The 17509-nt window shown below is 37.4% G+C and overlaps 1 protein-coding gene across 2 annotated transcripts; it reads right to left on the reverse strand.

Annotated features, from left to right (window-relative positions):
- Positions 1-2430: 2430 nt before the first annotated feature.
- Positions 2431-16601, reverse strand: ndfip1l (Nedd4 family interacting protein 1, like). 2 transcript variants are annotated; one of them, XM_084137399.1, is made up of 9 exons: positions 16420-16601; positions 13738-13825; positions 11200-11330; positions 11015-11065; positions 7017-7104; positions 4882-5006; positions 4560-4626; positions 4216-4316; positions 2431-3612 (listed from the first exon to the last, which is right to left on the reverse strand). In XM_084137399.1, the coding sequence occupies exons 1-8, from the start codon at positions 16447-16449 to the stop codon at positions 4216-4218; spliced, it is 681 nt and encodes a 226-aa protein (XP_083993525.1). In that variant the 5' UTR covers positions 16450-16601; the 3' UTR covers positions 2431-3612. The 2 variants fall into 2 exon arrangements, with proteins under 2 accessions (XP_083993525.1, XP_083993526.1); XM_084137400.1 differs by lacking the exon at positions 11015-11065.
- Positions 16602-17509: the final 908 nt, after the last annotated feature.

The raw sequence follows: 17509 nt of genomic DNA on the forward strand, positions 1-17509 counted from the left end.
CAACAGTGGTTACACATGGACAGGGCAGAAAAAGGAAGCTATCAATGGCTGCAACCCGATTTCTGAGAAGGCAGGTTCAGAAAAACCCTCAAGTGACTGCAAAGAGACTTGCAGCAAGACTTGGTGGCAACAGACACTGAGGGTTCAGCTGCACATTAAGGCAAGTGCTAAACGCATACCAGAACTCCAAGACGTACACCACTACTGACCCAAAAGCATAAGAATGATTTGCTCAAAATCATATAAATAAGCCACAGAAGTTTTGGGATTCTGTTCTGTGGGGCGATAAAACAAAACTGGAACTTATCGGCCCTATGGATCAGCGATATGTCTGGAGGAACAAGAATGAAGCATTTGCTGAAAAGAACACTCTGCCTACAGTTCAGCATGGTGAGGCTCGGTGATGCTCTGCGGCTGCTTTGCATCCTCTGATACTGGAAACATACAGTGTGTGGAAGGAGAGATGGATTCATTGAAGCATCAGGAAATCCTAAGTGAGGAAGCTGAAGCTTGGGCGTAATTGGACCTTCCAACAGGAAAATGATCCCAAGCATACCTAAAATTCCACCAAGGCTTGGTTGCAGAAGAAGTCCTGGAAGATTCTACGGTGGCCTCGCAGTCACCTGACTTGAATAGAAAATATCTGGTGGGATTTGAAGGTGGTTACAGCACGCAAACCCAAGAATATTACTGAACTGGAGGCCATTGCTCATGTGGAATGGGATGATTCCTCAGAAACGCTGCCAGAAGCTGGTGTCTGGTTATACATCTTGTTTTCAGCAGGTCATAACAGCAAAACAGTGTTCTACTAAGTACTAAAGATGCTTGCCATGAAGGGGTTGAATAATTTTGAGACTGCCGAAGTCATTAAAAGTTGCATTTTCAGTTGAATTTGGGGAAACCACATAAACCATTTGTTGTGTTGAGCTATTTCAATTACTTTAGTTTGATTTATTCATTGCAAACAGCTGAAAGTCTGTAGATTTTGCCAATAAATCTGATGCAATGTGGGTTGAATAATTTCGATTACAACTGTACATTGACAGGCAGGTAGGACATCATATCATTGCATTCGGAACTAATGCAATGATTGGACAAACATTTTATGGCCCTACACCTTCCATAGACAAGATATTTACATATAAATACATTTAGACCACTTCACTTAGTGATTGCTATCAGGATGTGAACAGACTTTCAACCAGCATAACAAAAATGTTTCTGGAGCAAATCACCTACCCTGCCTTTAAGGGTTCACTGAAAGGTTCTTTTGGGGAACCCAAAATTGTTCTTATGGCATCACTGCGAAACACCCCTTTTGGTGCATGATCAGGCCAAAAAAATAATAATAATGAATTACTGCCATGACAACTTTAATTTTTGCAAACAGTCATCTGTTAGTCCCTGCAAACACCTCCCTCCAAATTCAAATGGGACTCTGGTCACCTTCTTGGAAAGCTATCCTGGGATATATTTAGGACCCCAGAGCATGAGTGTGTTTGTGTTTGCGGAGATGATTGTCAGTGGTAGGAGAGTGTTAGGTTATTAAATGCTGTGCGCTTCCCCCAGGAAGTCACACCAGAAGGAGGAATGAGAGCTGTTGGCTTCACACCTCAAATGGACGGCACAAACAGGCAATAACAGGAGACAGCCTGTGCCTGCTCCTCAAACCCACACTCGCATACTCAACTATACTGCATTCATGAGCTATTAGACGAACATCGGCAAATATCACCGATGCACAAGCCACAAAAAATATCATTGTATTCAAAACCAGCTGTTTATGTTCTACATTCCACATGATTCATTACTTTCATTTCGCTGACATGATATATTGCCTGTCAATAGTCTCCAGCTGCAACCACAACAGAAATTTGCCCTTGTTGACATGAATACTTTTCCTCTACATCCGACCAAGGAAATCAGGTCAGACTAGTTTTATAGGTTCAGCGACTCAGGCTAACAGCTGAAAACAAACCTTTGGTAACAGATAATTCTTTCCAAAGTTTGCAAAGGCTTTTGCTGTTAGAAAATGGTCAATGACAAATAAGATTGTGCAAAGAAAAACTAAATGAAAAATCTTTTTTAAAATGCAGGTGCCAGATGTTTAGATTTTTTTTGTTTGTTTCACATGGTTTTGAATATCTTTTATACTACTTTAACAACCAGTCTAGCAAAAAAAGTAATTAAGTTTACTTTAAGTATTGTGTAGACATTTTAATTTAATCATAATTACTGATTCACAAATGCTGGGTTATTAAATTCAACCTTTGTGTGTGTGTGTATATATATATATATATATATATATATATATATATATATATATGGTAAAAGTTATTAGTTATGCATTTAATGTTCATAAAATGTTATCTCATATTTGGATATACATCAACCCTATGACAAAGATGCACCAAAAACATTACCACTAAATGTTGAACACAAGACACATTTAATAGCAGTATCTTATTTACAAGCAAATACATGTGCACATCCACTGGAATTTGAAGGGTGACCGCAAAGCTGTATGGAAAACAGAGCACAAAAGAGTAACTTCCTGTGTCATGGACGAGACCCAAGGTGACAAGAGCAGACAAGCCAAAGCAGAATCATGCATGATTAGACAGAGAGAGATCAAACGGCCCCTATCATGGCCACTGCACAAGGGGGAGAGGCATCCGGCTAAATGTACATTCAAAGGAAAAATCTGCAATGCCATAGTATAAAAGGAAAAAGGTTTGACTGCTTGAATTGCAACGCAGATAATATCAGTTTTTTTCTTTTTTTTTTTCTTTGCAAAGTTGCAAGTAGTCAACCATGGTGCTCTAAGAGCCCCTTTGTGGACGCCAAATGTTCAGTGAAAAAACTATTTGCATTCGCTGATGCAAGATGCTATTCATATGCCTTCTGGATCTTAACTTTGGTCTTAATAAGCCATTTCAAACAACTACATAGCCAATAAAACATGTCTAAACCACATCAAAAGTGACAACTTAAAAACAGTAACTTTAATTTCATGTCATGTAGGGAGGCTGAGAGAAAGAGAAACAGTAAAGAGAATAGAAGAAAAGAAAAGCATTGACTGTTTTAGATTCAATTCATTTCACACGGCCATTCACAAAGAGAAAAGCTCTTCATGAATGGTGACCAGCAGTGACTGGTTGCTGTCTTGTTAAACGTGACTGAATGAGGAAAAAAGAAGAAAAAAAAGAAGACTGAAATATAAAAGCAAGACTTCCCCCTACTGGTTAACAGGGAGCATAGCACATTGCCTTTACTACAAACAAGATCTCATACATTACAGACTGAAAATAGAAAATAGCACTCAACATCAAACCACGAATGATTTCAGAACAGGTACAAAGCTGTTAGCATCCACTACTTTACATCTAGAAACGTAAAAAGAGCATCTTGCAATCTGACACACAAACAGTATTTTCAGAAGCAGAGGGTGGAAAAGAAAAGTTCTTCCTCCATCGCTCTGGAATCCCGCAGTCTTTCATTCAGATGGGTAGATTACAGAAGGAAGTTTTTTTGTTGTTGTAAAGATATTTTCCCCGCCAGGTCAATGGCTCAACACAGGCCCATACATGCGGTTTCATTTCCAGCAAGTGACTAGAGTAGATTAAACAAATGTATATATCATTCATTATGCGTTTACTTGACTGGCCAGTCATTATTTTCAATTTATGAAACTTATATATATATATATATATTTGTGCTGTCAAATCAACTGATTAATCATGATTAATTGCATCTAACAAAGGTTTTTGTTCACATAATGTGTGTATATGTATAATATATAATATAAATATATATATATATACACACACACACATATTATACAAAAAAAACTTTTATGTTAGATGCGATTAATCGCAATTTGACAGCACTAATATACAAAAACACAATTATTATTATTATTATTATATATGGGGAAAAAATAATCAGGGATTCATTAGATCCTGAAAAAAGGGTGTTCATAAAAGTATAGGAAAAAGGGCTTTTAATTTAATATCGCATACATTTTTTAATATCTCACACACACACGGTGGTCATACTTGACACAATAAGACCAGGATCAAAAAAAGGGCATACATTTTGATTTCATGTCTTTAAAATGTAATTGCACAATAATAACCAGAATGAACAATTGAAGGTAAATCCCAAGACAATTAAGACAAGTTGCCTTCATAAAACAGGCTGACAAAAATGAACCTAGATGAAGAGAATTCTGGTCCGTGGAAGAGTAGAAAAGGAGTCTGACATTTTTCGGATCTTTGCGTAGTTGATAAAGCCTCTGAGGAAGAGCAGGAAGCCTGTAGGTCATGGAAACTCACATCAGCGCTTGCGCCTCTCGATAATTTAAACAGCCTTTTAATTAGCCCAACAATGGACAATTTCTTAACTCAAACTAAGTTTTGGTATTTATTGAAACACAACTTAAGCCTATTTTACAACCAAAACATTTTAGATCAACAAGAAAATCAACTGATATCATTCAATGTCTTTCGACTGGAAAGCAGCAAAAACTTAGTTGTGTTTAGTGCCCTTATACTTACCAAGCACCAGAAACACCCACCACAGCCAGTACTGGCCATCAAAGTAACCAGGGAAATAAGTGGAAAACTGAGAATGCAAAGAGAGCGTAGAGTGAGAATCAGAAGCAAGAACAAAACACCAGTCATGTTCAGGCTTGTAATGTCAAGAAAACACATTACAATAAATCACAGCCTTTAACTCATTCAGTCAGATCATAATGCGCTGTAATGTGCTTCTGTAATGTTCTCACAAACCCAGCCAAGCCAAAATGGTTAACCAATAGATATACTAAATGAAACGAAATGTGTAAAATTAGCAGCAGTTGTCTAGGTGGTGGCATACCCGTACGATGAGGATCCATTTGATGAGTGACAGACCAAACCCAGATATGGCACCATAACGCCCGGCTGCTGAGGTTGTAAGGCAGAATGATAGAAAGAAGCCAATCCAGTTGAAGAGGAACGCCACTGAGGAACAATAATATATATTCAATTACATCAGATTTGTTTTGTTTTCTTTTTTGTTTATTCTAGGAATCTTTCCTGTACCATCATCATATTCCCAGAAAAAAATGAAATAAAAATCAACATGACCCTCATTACCATAATTTCCTTTTTGTTTCTTTGTTTGGTTGTCAACATTCATGCCTTAAAGGAATAGTTCACTTCAAAATGAACATTCTGTCATCATTTACTCACCCTCAAGTTGTTTCAAACCTGTATGAATTTCTTTCTTCTGCTGAACAAAAAGGAAGATATTTTGAAGAATGTCAGTAAGGGACCGTTCAGTATTTATGGAATGGACCAACGGAGGAAAATAGGGGAGGGTCATGTCTTTTTATTCTTTGTTGAGGGGAGGGTCATCCAACTTTTGTATTCATGAAAACAGCAAAATTTCAAAGTAGCTTGTTTTGTTCCATGTGGCTCTCTCAGTCTCGGACCCCCTTCGCTAGCAGATGGGCCTGACCCAAGAAAAATCCAGTTTGGCGCTGTTTGATAGTGCGCGCACGCGCTTCGGGCGTACGCACTCAGAAAAAGTGCATCATGTCAGAACAGACCGCCAATGAAACGTTTACCCGGCAAAGCTTTAAAGCACCAGCAAATAATGAACTTTTGTGATTGCGAATAAGTGCAGTGTCTTGTGAGTGTAACTCTACCGCTGCATTAACATGTGATGTGAACGTACGTCGAGTTTTACAGTATTGAGACGGAGGCGCCAGAACTGCAGCTGATAGAATGTGCGCTGTTGCACGATACTACCATATTTTAGTTTCCATTCTTATTGTGTTTCCACAACAATGTTAGTGAGTAAATCTACTGAAATGGCCACCATAACAGTGGAGTGTGATGTGCAAGATGAGAAAGCAGAGGTTAACGCCCGTTTCACATATGCTGTGTTTGCAGTGCGTAACTGAACCATGACTGTACCACAAACACATACTCACTATTTTTATTTCAAATCCAGAAGTTATCAGCAATTAAAAAAAAAAAAAAAGTTTTGTCAGCATTGCGATTCTCTTTGTACACATATACACATACTTTCATAGACGTATTCACGTTTAAACACAATTTAAACAACGTATTATTCAATGCATTAAGCTACTTCTATATAGATTTATAAATTAAGTTGCCCAAGCAAGTGGTAAAATATTTAACCATGTACATATATTAAAATCGCAAACATTTTAAATTAAAACTTAAAATTAAAAAAACAAAAAAAACAGCTGACTCTCATGCCTTTTCTTTTGCATTTAAATTTTAATATAATAAATCTTGCATGTCACAAAGAACTTGTTTTTCCACCTCCATGAATGAGACGAGTGTTGTTCATTATGTCGCCTTGTTGAGGTAAATTGTATTTGTCCTTGCTTTACCCCGGTCTTAAAGTAAAAAGATGACAAAAAGTGAAAAATAGTAGTATTTAATTCAATACATTTATGGTGAGATTACTACATTTTATTTAATTAAATGCATTTATGGTGAGATAATTATATTTTCAGGTCAATCTGTGTTCATTTTGACCATGAACCATGCGCTGTCACTTTAATTCAGCGCGTGCAGCACAGCAGAAATAGACTCGTGTGGAAACGATCGCGGCACTGCTGTATACGCACCGCTCCTGGAATGCCTTTTTTCACAATCATTTTGGAAGGTCATAGAAAAATTATTGCTGGCGAAGGGAGGGTCCGGTAGCCCCTTAAGTATTTTTTTCCTACTATGAAAGTCAGTGGGTTACATCAACTGTTTAATTACCAACATTCTTCAAAATGTCTTCCTTTGTGTTGTTCAGCAGAAGAAAGAAATTCATACAGGTTTGAAACAACTTGAGGGTGAGTAAATGATGGCAGAATTTTCATTTTGAAGTGAACTATTCCTTTAACTTATGCATGGAAAGTCCCACTTGATCATAAGGACATAAAAGAACAAAGAGAAAGTGCAAAAACTGTTTCTGAATCCTCCATCGCTGAAAACACTTACTGAAAAACGTCAACATGAAAATGCCGTCGTTGCCTATCCGCAGCTGGTCAGCATCCTCAAAGTCATCTCTGGCCACAAAGTCATCATCCTGGAGGAAAACACAGAGACATAGATGCATATCAACAGAGAACGAAACAAGACTAAAACAACACACTGGGAAAAATCATGGGATCGTTTAAATGAGAAAACAGAGAATTTCATAATGTCAGAAAAGAAACGTGACTGGATGCAGTGCATAAAATTCACAGAAACAAAAACCACAGACACACATACATATAAGTGACGCCTAAAGCAACATTTTAAGAGCGAACTTGGTGGAAATGTAGTTTAAAGGCCCGGACATACTTCAAGTGAAACTGAATAACGATCTGTTTGAACAAAACTTCGAACAAAAATCAGGCCAAAATGAAGTTCAATTGGAGTTTGGTTCAAGAATTCAAAACAGCTTGCCAAAGCGAACTTGCTGGAAAAGTTCGGTCCGGATGCTTGTAAACACCTTCGTACTACCATTGGTCCATGGCGAATACGTAATAGGTTGGTGTAGCTCTGAGGCTCCGCCTTCTCTGACATGTTTGTTCAGTCCGTCAAAGTCAGACGTCCACGAGTAAAAACGTGGACACACCGGATGCTGCTTTATAGTAGAAATTGAAGTTAAAGTTTTCAATACAAAGAAATACTGACAGTTTTTTCATGTTTAATACTGTAAAGCTGCGTGCGTTAAAGCAATATTGTATAAAGTGGTATAAATTACTTTTGGTCGAGCCAAACGAGCCAAATTGCAGAGCTCGTGCAAACATATCCACATCGCTATGATCAGATGCTTTCTTATCTGATGTTTTCTCTGATGCTATTTTTGTTCTGTTTATTTTATCATCAAGAGATAAGTGAGCAGCAAACATTTACAAATTCATTCATATGCTAGTCCAAGCAGCGTCAGCATGATCGCTAACAGTATACTGCAAACTTTTTTTACCCCTAAGCAAAAATCGAAAATAACTTTTCTGTGAGTATATCAGGGCCTTAATGGTGCTTTCAAACTTGTTTGATTGCTTGATCAAAACCAGAGTTTGACTGCTCACTCCTTCCTCGTATGGATTCTGTTCACACTGTATATAATGGGTCAGTGGCACGCTTGCATCAAAGCGCCCCGTTTGCTCCCGATGCGAGATAATGGGTACGCTGAAGGCAGCAAAATGTAGTGTTTGCTCACCTCACTTTTGTACTTTGGTTTTAAAACCTAAGTTTCAAAATCTAGGGCTGCAAAAACGAATAGATAAAAATGATTTGATAATGAAAGTAAAAAACAACAAACTTGATTATTGAATAATACCATCTGCGCAATATACACAGAAAACAACCGCCAGTCACGTCACTTTACAGCAACAAATAACACGTCTATGAACAAAACGCATCAGCAAAAATAGCAGAGGATGAGGAGTGAGCATGCGACCCTCATGGGAAATTCCAGATCATGACCGAGATGACATTTTCACCGTACAAGGGTCTGTGACGGCTCCTTAAGAGCTAAAGCACAAGAAGCACTGAGCTTGTTAATTCAAGCAATGCTTCAACACATTATCTAACTAATCAAGGTAATATGTTTTCATAGTTATAGTATGTAGGATTAATTTGGGGTAATGGAGACATTTTCCCCACAGACAGACAGACAGACAGACAGACAGACAGACAGACAGACAGACAGATAGATAGATAGATAGACAGATAGATAGATAGATAGATAGATGGAAAGAAAGATAGACAGAAAGATAGACAGATTGTTTTATTTAATGCCATGTCAGCGAGACAGACAGAGACACGACATACAGAAAGATAGACAGACAGAAAGATAGACAGAGACAGACAGACAGAAAGATAGACAGACAGAAAGATAGACAGAGAAAGACAGACAGACAGAAAGACAGAGACAGAAAGACAGAAAGATAGACAGAGAAAGACAGATAGACAGAAAGACAGAGACAGAGACAGACAGACAGATTATTTTATTTAATGCCATGTCAGCGAGACAGAAAGATAGGCAGAGACAGACAGAAAGATAGACAGAAACAGACAGACAGACAGACAGACAGAAAGATAGACAGAAAGAAAGATAGACAGAAACAGACAGAGACAGACAGATAGAGACAGACAGACAGACAGACAGACAGTAGTGGTGTCAACAATAATCGATTCGGCGATGCATCGCAATGCGGGGCATGCACGATTCAGCATCGATGCGGCAAAGTGCCATAATCGATTATGTCACTGTTTTAGGGGTGTAACGGTACGCGTAGCCTATTCGTATTAAACCGTTTGGTACAAGGCACGCATTTTCAAACCGAACGGTTATTATTTCAAATGTAAGCGCGTCGCGAGCGCGCTCATAATGCAGACGCTGGTGCGACCACAACATCAAATTATGGCAAACGCAATGTAAGCGGAACGAAACTGAGCTACTCGTGACGGACTGTTTATCAGTTTGGACCAAAGCAGCGCGAGCCGATCTTATACTACACAGCGCTAATAAGAGATCCAGTAAAGAAAGCATTTGAACTCGCCACTAAAGTAATAACATCGCTGCGAGATCTAGTGAGAAACATTCACATTTCTCCGTTATTAACGGATCAAACAGCGCTGACGTGGAAACCAGGAAGAAACATTGTGACATGAATGAACTATCCGGTGTCCACAGATCTGCAATATTCACCATGGATTTACTGTAGTAACAGTAACTGCAACTTTGGAAGTTTGCCAGGAATAGTAGGCTATAATGCTTTCAAGTAACGTTATGTCGGATTTATTTCGAGATTATGAATAACATTGCTGCCCTCAAATGTTAATCTGAACTAAAATAAACATTTGTTTATAAGCACAAAATATTACATTTAATTTTTTCCAAGGAGCTGTTTTGTTTTATATGCTCCTAAGAAGAGTCAATTATAGCTCCATCATTGCTCAAAGAAAAAAAAAGTCATACTTTATGATGTTAGTTTTAATAAAAAAAGAATTTAAAAAAAAATAAAAATCAAGGAAATTTCTCTGGCATTTCTTTCTTTTTGCTGTATCGAAAACGTACCGAACCGTGACACAAGTGTATCCTATTGAACCGAACCGTGAATATTGTGAACCGTTACACCCCTACACTGTTTATTTTCTGGCCTTGAGTTGGACAATAAAGTTGAAATTTAATTTCAAATGGTTCTCAAGCAGAGAGAAGAGAAACATTTCTCATTCAAAGCACTGAAAGCAGTGATTTATGTTTTCTTTTTCAGGTTTGAAAATGCCATATCCATACCCTGTACCATTCAATTTTATTTTATATAATGACATTTATGTCAAAGATACAGGAGAGTGATAATACACACATAGCAGCCAATAAAATCTGTTGTTCAATATCTGACTGCTTGTATTGCCTCATGACTGTTGTGTGCAGTAGAATTCTGATGCATCGCAATGCATCGTAGAATCGAATTGAATCGAATCGTTACCTGGTGAATCGTAATCGAATCGAATTGTGAGGGCAGTGCCAATGCACACCCCTAACAGACAGACAGACAGACAGACTTGTTCAGGCTAAAAAACCCTGAATGTCATATATACACGTTTTTGAAGGTGATTGTGCTAAATTACAAAATATTTTAGCAGAATTATAAATTCAAATAGGAAAATACCTCTAGAAATAAATGTTTAAAATACTCTATAGCACTTACTCTATAGAAATCATCACGTCTAAAATCTAACACTCCAAAAGGGGCAACATTTCATGGCCTGAAAAGCACCAAAACAGTGCTGTTCTCCTAATGCTAATAATTTGATCAAACATGCAAAGTCTGCTGTTATTACTGTTGTTCTTCTGCACAGCAAATTATATATTACATTCCAAAAAAATGTTGTATGCCTCTCTCTAGTCAAGACATGCAGCGAGGTTCAAGCCCTGGGGTCTTCCATGGACCTCACCTGCACCATCACACTTTACAATCTCACACACTATGTTACTGTACCTCCAGCGCACAGCGAGTTACATCATCGAGTGTGTCCAGACGTTCCCTGTGCTGTACGCAAGCAGTGTGTGGCAGAGAAACAGAGCAGTGAACAGGAGAAACCACATCACATTAAAACAGTATTTCCTGTGGTGATGTTGTTAAGGACGTTTGTTGGATTCGTGAGTGAGATTTGTGGTACTTACTCGACCTGACACCAGTGGGACGGTAACCTCTGCTTTGGATCTCTCAGCCTCATCGTACGATGGAAGTGAGGTGGCTACATTGTAAGATGGGGGCTTGGGAAATGATGCATCGTCTTTGTAATCAAAATATGCTGAGAAGAGGGAAAGAATATGAATAGTGATTACTTACACATATGCTATAGCATAATGTGATGAAAAAGCATGCTGAACATTTATAGGGCTCCTTTAATTAGGGCACTATGATTTCCACAATACAGATTTTTTTCTATGAAAAAAAATTCAAATGAAGGGCTGTACACTTAATCAAATCATGATACGGACTAGTGTCTGTGGATATTAAACTTCAAAAAGACTGCTAATCTAAAATCTATCACAAGTCTCTGTGTAGAGACACGTTTCACACAGAGCAGTTTCTTTTACCACACACTCAAGCACACGTGGCGCTTCTGGTGTTTCCAGCATCTTCCATCTCACTGTATGAGAACACTACACACAAGCTTCATCTCCACAGCTGCTCTGAGAGTTCACTTTACAAGCAGTTCACCATTACATTTGATTAAACTATCTTAAGATACACACAGAAAAAAAAAATAATAATTTGTATAACATGAAGAAATATTACTATTGTGCTTAGGCGGTTCTCCTTTGCCGAGATAATCCATCCACTAGTGTTGTCACGATACCAAAATTATTGTTTCGATACCGATACCAAGTCAAATATTGCGATTTCGATACTTTTTCGATACTTTTCCTGAAAAGGGAGAAACACTCTCAAATATCATTGCTGTGCTTTATTTTAAAACCGGGACAACATTCTAATCATATAACACACTAATAAATGAACATATGAACAGCAGATATATTAAACATTTGAACAAAATATGAAATATAAAAATATAAAAAATGTATTAGAGCAATGACATTCAAGGTAAAAAAATATATAAATTTAGCAGCATTATCTCATTTATCATAAGAAACATAAGAGCTTTATCTTGATTCTGAACTTTGAATAAAAATATGAACAGCAATTATATTAAACAATGTTTAATATTGGTAACATATGATACGCCTGGTGATATATTTGACATGTGGGGAGAGAGTTGTGGAAGGCCTATACTTCATGTTAAACAAATATATAGCAGCAAAGACAACGTCGGGAGTGTTGACGGCAAAATAGGCTACAGAATAATTCGTTCTGTATTGAGAGGTGCAATATTTGAAAATCGATAATATTTTTTTAAATTACATTTATATTGTATTTATGTCAAAACTTTCAAACATCAAAATGTACTTTATTAATATGTATTCATGTCAAAATGACATAGAAACATCTTTTCCTATTCTATTTTGCCTGGAAACGCTTCCAACACGCTTGCGTGTCGCGTGAAAAATAGGCGTCGGTTCTATTTCTAGCATGCACGCGTTTTCCGCGCGTCTCGAGCTGCACCCAGACGCGTGTGTCACGCAGGCAGTTAACATGGGAGCCGAAATGAAAACGGACACGACACGCAGCCAGTGTGTCGCCGGCCTTACAAATCTGGAACGCGGTCATTCTTAGAAGTATCGATACTAATAAATTAAGGAATCGTGACGTTTTTAATTTTCGATTTACTTTTGAAGTATCGGTGCACCGTGCAACAGAGCAAGGTAGGCAACGTACTTCCATATGTCACTCCTCGCGTCATCTTTTTCTACGAGTCGTGGACCACTTGTGCTCGCACATGCAGCCATCTCGCTGTAGTGTTTTGTCACATGACACTGACAGCGGCAGGTTCTTTGCTGCGTGCGTCAGGAAAAAAACACAGACGTCCATAGGGAGGCTTTTTTTTTTTTTTAAAGTATCGATACTGATAAATTTAGGTATCGTGACGTTTTTAATTTCCGAGTATCGCGATACTTTTGAAGTATCGGTACACCGTGCAACACTACCATCCACCTCACACGTCTTTATACCGCACCCTCCCAATACAGTAAAACTACACATTTTAGAGTGGCCTTTTATTGTGGCCAGCCTAAGGCACACCTGTGCAATAATCATGCTGTCTAATCAGCATCTTGATATGCCACACCTGTGAGGTGGATGGATTATCTCGGCAAAGGAGAAATTCTCACTAACACAGATTTAGACAGATTTGTGAACAATATTTGAGAGAAATAGGCCTTTTGTGTACATAGAATACTACAATTTTAATAAATGATTAAATTGTTAGCATTTTTTGAGTTCAACTGATAGACATCCTTTTTGATGATTAAACGTTTACTAGTTTCAGCCTCAGACGTCATGGACCATTGGCTGAACGTCCAATGCATAGAGCACACAAAATGTGAAACACTTCAGGAGTTTTGAAGTCATAATCTAATTCAGGGATTTTCAAAGTCAAAGTCAGTGGACGGCCATTTTGAAACAACATACACAATGGCGCCTCTAGTCTCCACCCCCCAATTTCAATAGCGATCAGTTTAATCCACCATTTTGGAAAAAAAAATAAGACTGAATTTGGGACAAAAATTTCACAGAGCCTTATAAGTGTTTCATACCTGCATTGTCAGCTGCAATACTGCTGTAAGGGGGCGGAGCATCACTGGCCAGCTGAGGCCCCTCCTCCGGATCCTCCTCATTGGGCAGCTGGAGACACAAGAGACAGTTCATTGGCTGCAACAAATCCTAAACTTTGCCTGCCCAGTTTCATTGTGATATGGTTGACATGTAAACATGATCCTGGTATAAAGGCAGATGAAAATATGAGATCATTGTTTTTGGTTCAAGTCAAGCCTAAATGAATGGGTTCTGTATACTATTCTGAAGTACTTCCTGAAACCGTAAAAGACCATGACAAGTGTAACCTGAAGCTGAAACTCACATGACTTTCCATACACTTAACACTCACATGTGTTCCAAGAAAGAGTTCACCTTCAGCCTTTCATAAATAAAGTAAAGGTTGGGCTACCAAACCGCCTTTCATTAATGATGACCAGAAATATTCATTACATAAAACAACATTCAAGGAATCTGGACAATTTTTGTAGAAACAGTAGGCCTAATAACAATATTAAACCTAAAAAGCCTGTATTACAATACTGTATCAAATTTGATACATTCATTTTAAATTATCAACATGATCAAAACTGCAGAAAAACCTGTTGAACAAAATCTATCACATTGCCTTCTGTCATTTGATTGGTGGTTTAACTTTTTAGTAAGTAAAAGGTCTTTTAGCATAATTCTAAAAATGGTTCAGGTTGTGGTTCACATGTCTTTTTGCTGTGACATTTTAATGTTTTTTTTTATAAAGTAATGTGTAAAAGGCCTTTTAGCATAGGCCTAATTCTAAAAATGGTTCAGGTTGTGGTTCACATGTCTCTTTGCTGTGACATTTTAATGTTTTTTTTTATAAAGTAATGTGTAAAAGGCCTTTTAGCATAGGCCTAATTCTAAAAATGGTTCAGGTTGTGGTTCACATGTCTCTTTGCTGTGACATTTTAATGTTTTTTATAAAGTAATGTAGGAATAACCTTTATATTGTTAGTAATATTTCAAGATGGACATTTAAGAAACTTAGGTTTACTTGATCATCCATCCATCCATAGGCCTGGTTTCACAGACAGTGCTTTTGATAATAAAACTATTGAGTATTTAAATATCTTAAATGGGATATTTCACCTAAAAATGAAAATGTTCATGATCATTTCTTACTCAACCTCAAATTGTTCCAAACCTGTATGAGTCTCTTCCATTGAACACAAAAGAAGATATTTTGAAGAATATTGGAAACCACACAGTCGACAGCACCCATTGACTTCCATAGTAGAAAAAGAAGTTAATGGGTGCTGTGTGGTTTCCAATATTCTTCAAAATATCTTCTTTTGTATTCAACAGAAGAAATAAACTCATACAGATTTGGAAGAACATGAGTGTGAGTAAATGATGACAGAAATTTCATTTTTTGGGAAAGCTATCATTTTAATACACTATTTGGGAGATGTTTGGCATGTAGTCTGCTATACTGCTACAAATCTCATTGATTTACATTACCATAATTTTTTTGAGCTTCAGATGTTATATCATGCATATATTTTGTATAAAGGTTCAATAAAGTGTTCCATTTCAGTTTATTATAAATGTATGTTGACTATTTCCAGGCTTTATGTCAGGCTTTAGCTACATGGTTAAGGCCCGGTTTCACAGACAAGGCTTAGATTAAGCAAGGATTACTCCAGAGTTAAATTAGGAAATTTAATTAACTTGTAGAAATATGCCTTAAAAAAACAACAACAAAAAAAACAACACTTTACTGGCGTGCATCTTGAGACAAAATGTCACTGGCATATTTTAAGACACATGACAGTGCAAGAAAAGTTGCTTTCAGTAAAACAGCACATGCTGGAACTAGGCTTAGGCTAAGCCTCGACTGTGAAACCGGGGGTAAATGTACTAAGGTATTATAATAGTTACACTGTTTTCCAGACATGTACCATAGTAACATCATGGTAATACAGTGTTTTGCGGTCATGTCTCATGGGAATGCCATGGTTTTTGAGACATGTTAAATGTCCAGAATCATGTTTTTTTACCATGATGCACATATTCTTTTTGAAGAAGCTTGGACAAAGTATGAATATGATAATAATTCTATAGTATCAAAGTAACGTTACCAAGGTATTACCATCTGATATCAGAACTACAACATAGTACCACAAAAAGGCCATTGTAATAACCTTGAAACAAGATGTCGTGGAGTAATTTGTTTGTTTCTTAATAAAAAATATGATCAAACGTGTCTGCTGTAGTGGAATATTATATTACATTGGTCTCTACAAGTTATCAGTAATCTAACCAGATATGTTGTCAACTTGTCAAGGCTGGTTCCTACTACATAAATATCAGCCAATCTGCAGTAACGTTAACCCTCCCTGCATTCATTTTATTTGCTTGCATGGTAAATGAGATACGAGGATTATGTTGCATGAATGAAAACTTTGACGTAAGCAAGAAACTAGGCTATAGTATTACCAACCATTTTAAAATAACAAACTGGTTAAACACAATACGTTCACAAATGCAGTCTATGTGTTGTCATGCCACAATCATTTAAATGGTCGTGTTATTCATTTCAAAATACTGCGGCCTGCATCCTGTCAGAGCCTCGGTGTTTCCCGAAAATGCTTTCCGACGTGGACGCGCTCGCCGCTGGTCTGCTTTAAAAATAAGGACTCACTCACCTGCTGATATCTCCCACTTGGCTCAACCATCCTCAGCGAGCTTGAGAAGATAACGAAAATTCCCGTAAAGACACAATTCAAGCAACAGACTGTCTAAATGAATTTTTTTAACAAGTTAATGGCAAAGCCAGAAGCCACAGCCCTCATCAGATCAGATTTGCCTTAGAGCTTCCTGTGATCTCAGTCAGACGGCTGTGATCTTTAGCGCCATCACAGGAAAAAACGAGAACAAAACACCCCAAATTATTAATAATATTCAGAATATACCATCGAGCTGACTGTAGCCTACTGACATTATCGAATGAGAATTAAAAAAGAAGAAGACCTGGGCCAGTTGTATTAATCATAGCATTATGTTAAGACAATTTAGTAGGCTACTACTAGTATGACCAACTTAATCAAGGGGTAGTCGAGTATTACTTTAGTACAAAATTAGACCAATATCTAAATTTTATAACTGACTTAAAACAGTTATGAACAGTCTTAAAGAGAGAGAAAAAAAATGTGACCACTAACTTTTAAGACTAGTCTTAGCAGTTTATGCAACCAGCCCGCTTAACTACACTGTGTTTATTGTCTTCTGTAGAGCTGCTTTATTGTGCTGGCTTGAGAAAACCAATATTCTGTTCCTCTATTTAAGATTATTAGATTATTATTATTATTCTGAGACTATTTTTTTTTTTTTAAGAATCCTCCTAGACATCCACCAGATCAGGCCAGAACTTTTGTTCTTACTAGGACGTGTGCTAGCATACTAACGTTAGTGTATACATACTTAACAAGTTTTACCTTATCTTTATATGGCAGAAAATGTAAGAAGCTGTATGCTAATAAGGATATTTTAATTTAGCAAGTGCACTACATAGTTCACTCGCTAATTCTCTATCAACTTTAACACGATCCTATACTGACATCTAGTGGTCTGAAATGTTCAGTTTAACAAAAGCAGAATGCAAGGCGGTTATTAAGTTACTAAACTTTAGAGATGTGTGATACAAAGAAAATGAATTTAGCAACATGCTAACACTTTTTCCTCGTCCCCGCACGGCCCCATCCTGGGACCTGTCCACTGTCCAAATCACCTGTAGCC

This window comes from Abramis brama, assembly GCF_963993115.1.
Source record: "Abramis brama genome assembly, chromosome: 15".
Taxonomy (NCBI): domain Eukaryota; kingdom Metazoa; phylum Chordata; class Actinopteri; order Cypriniformes; family Leuciscidae; genus Abramis; species Abramis brama.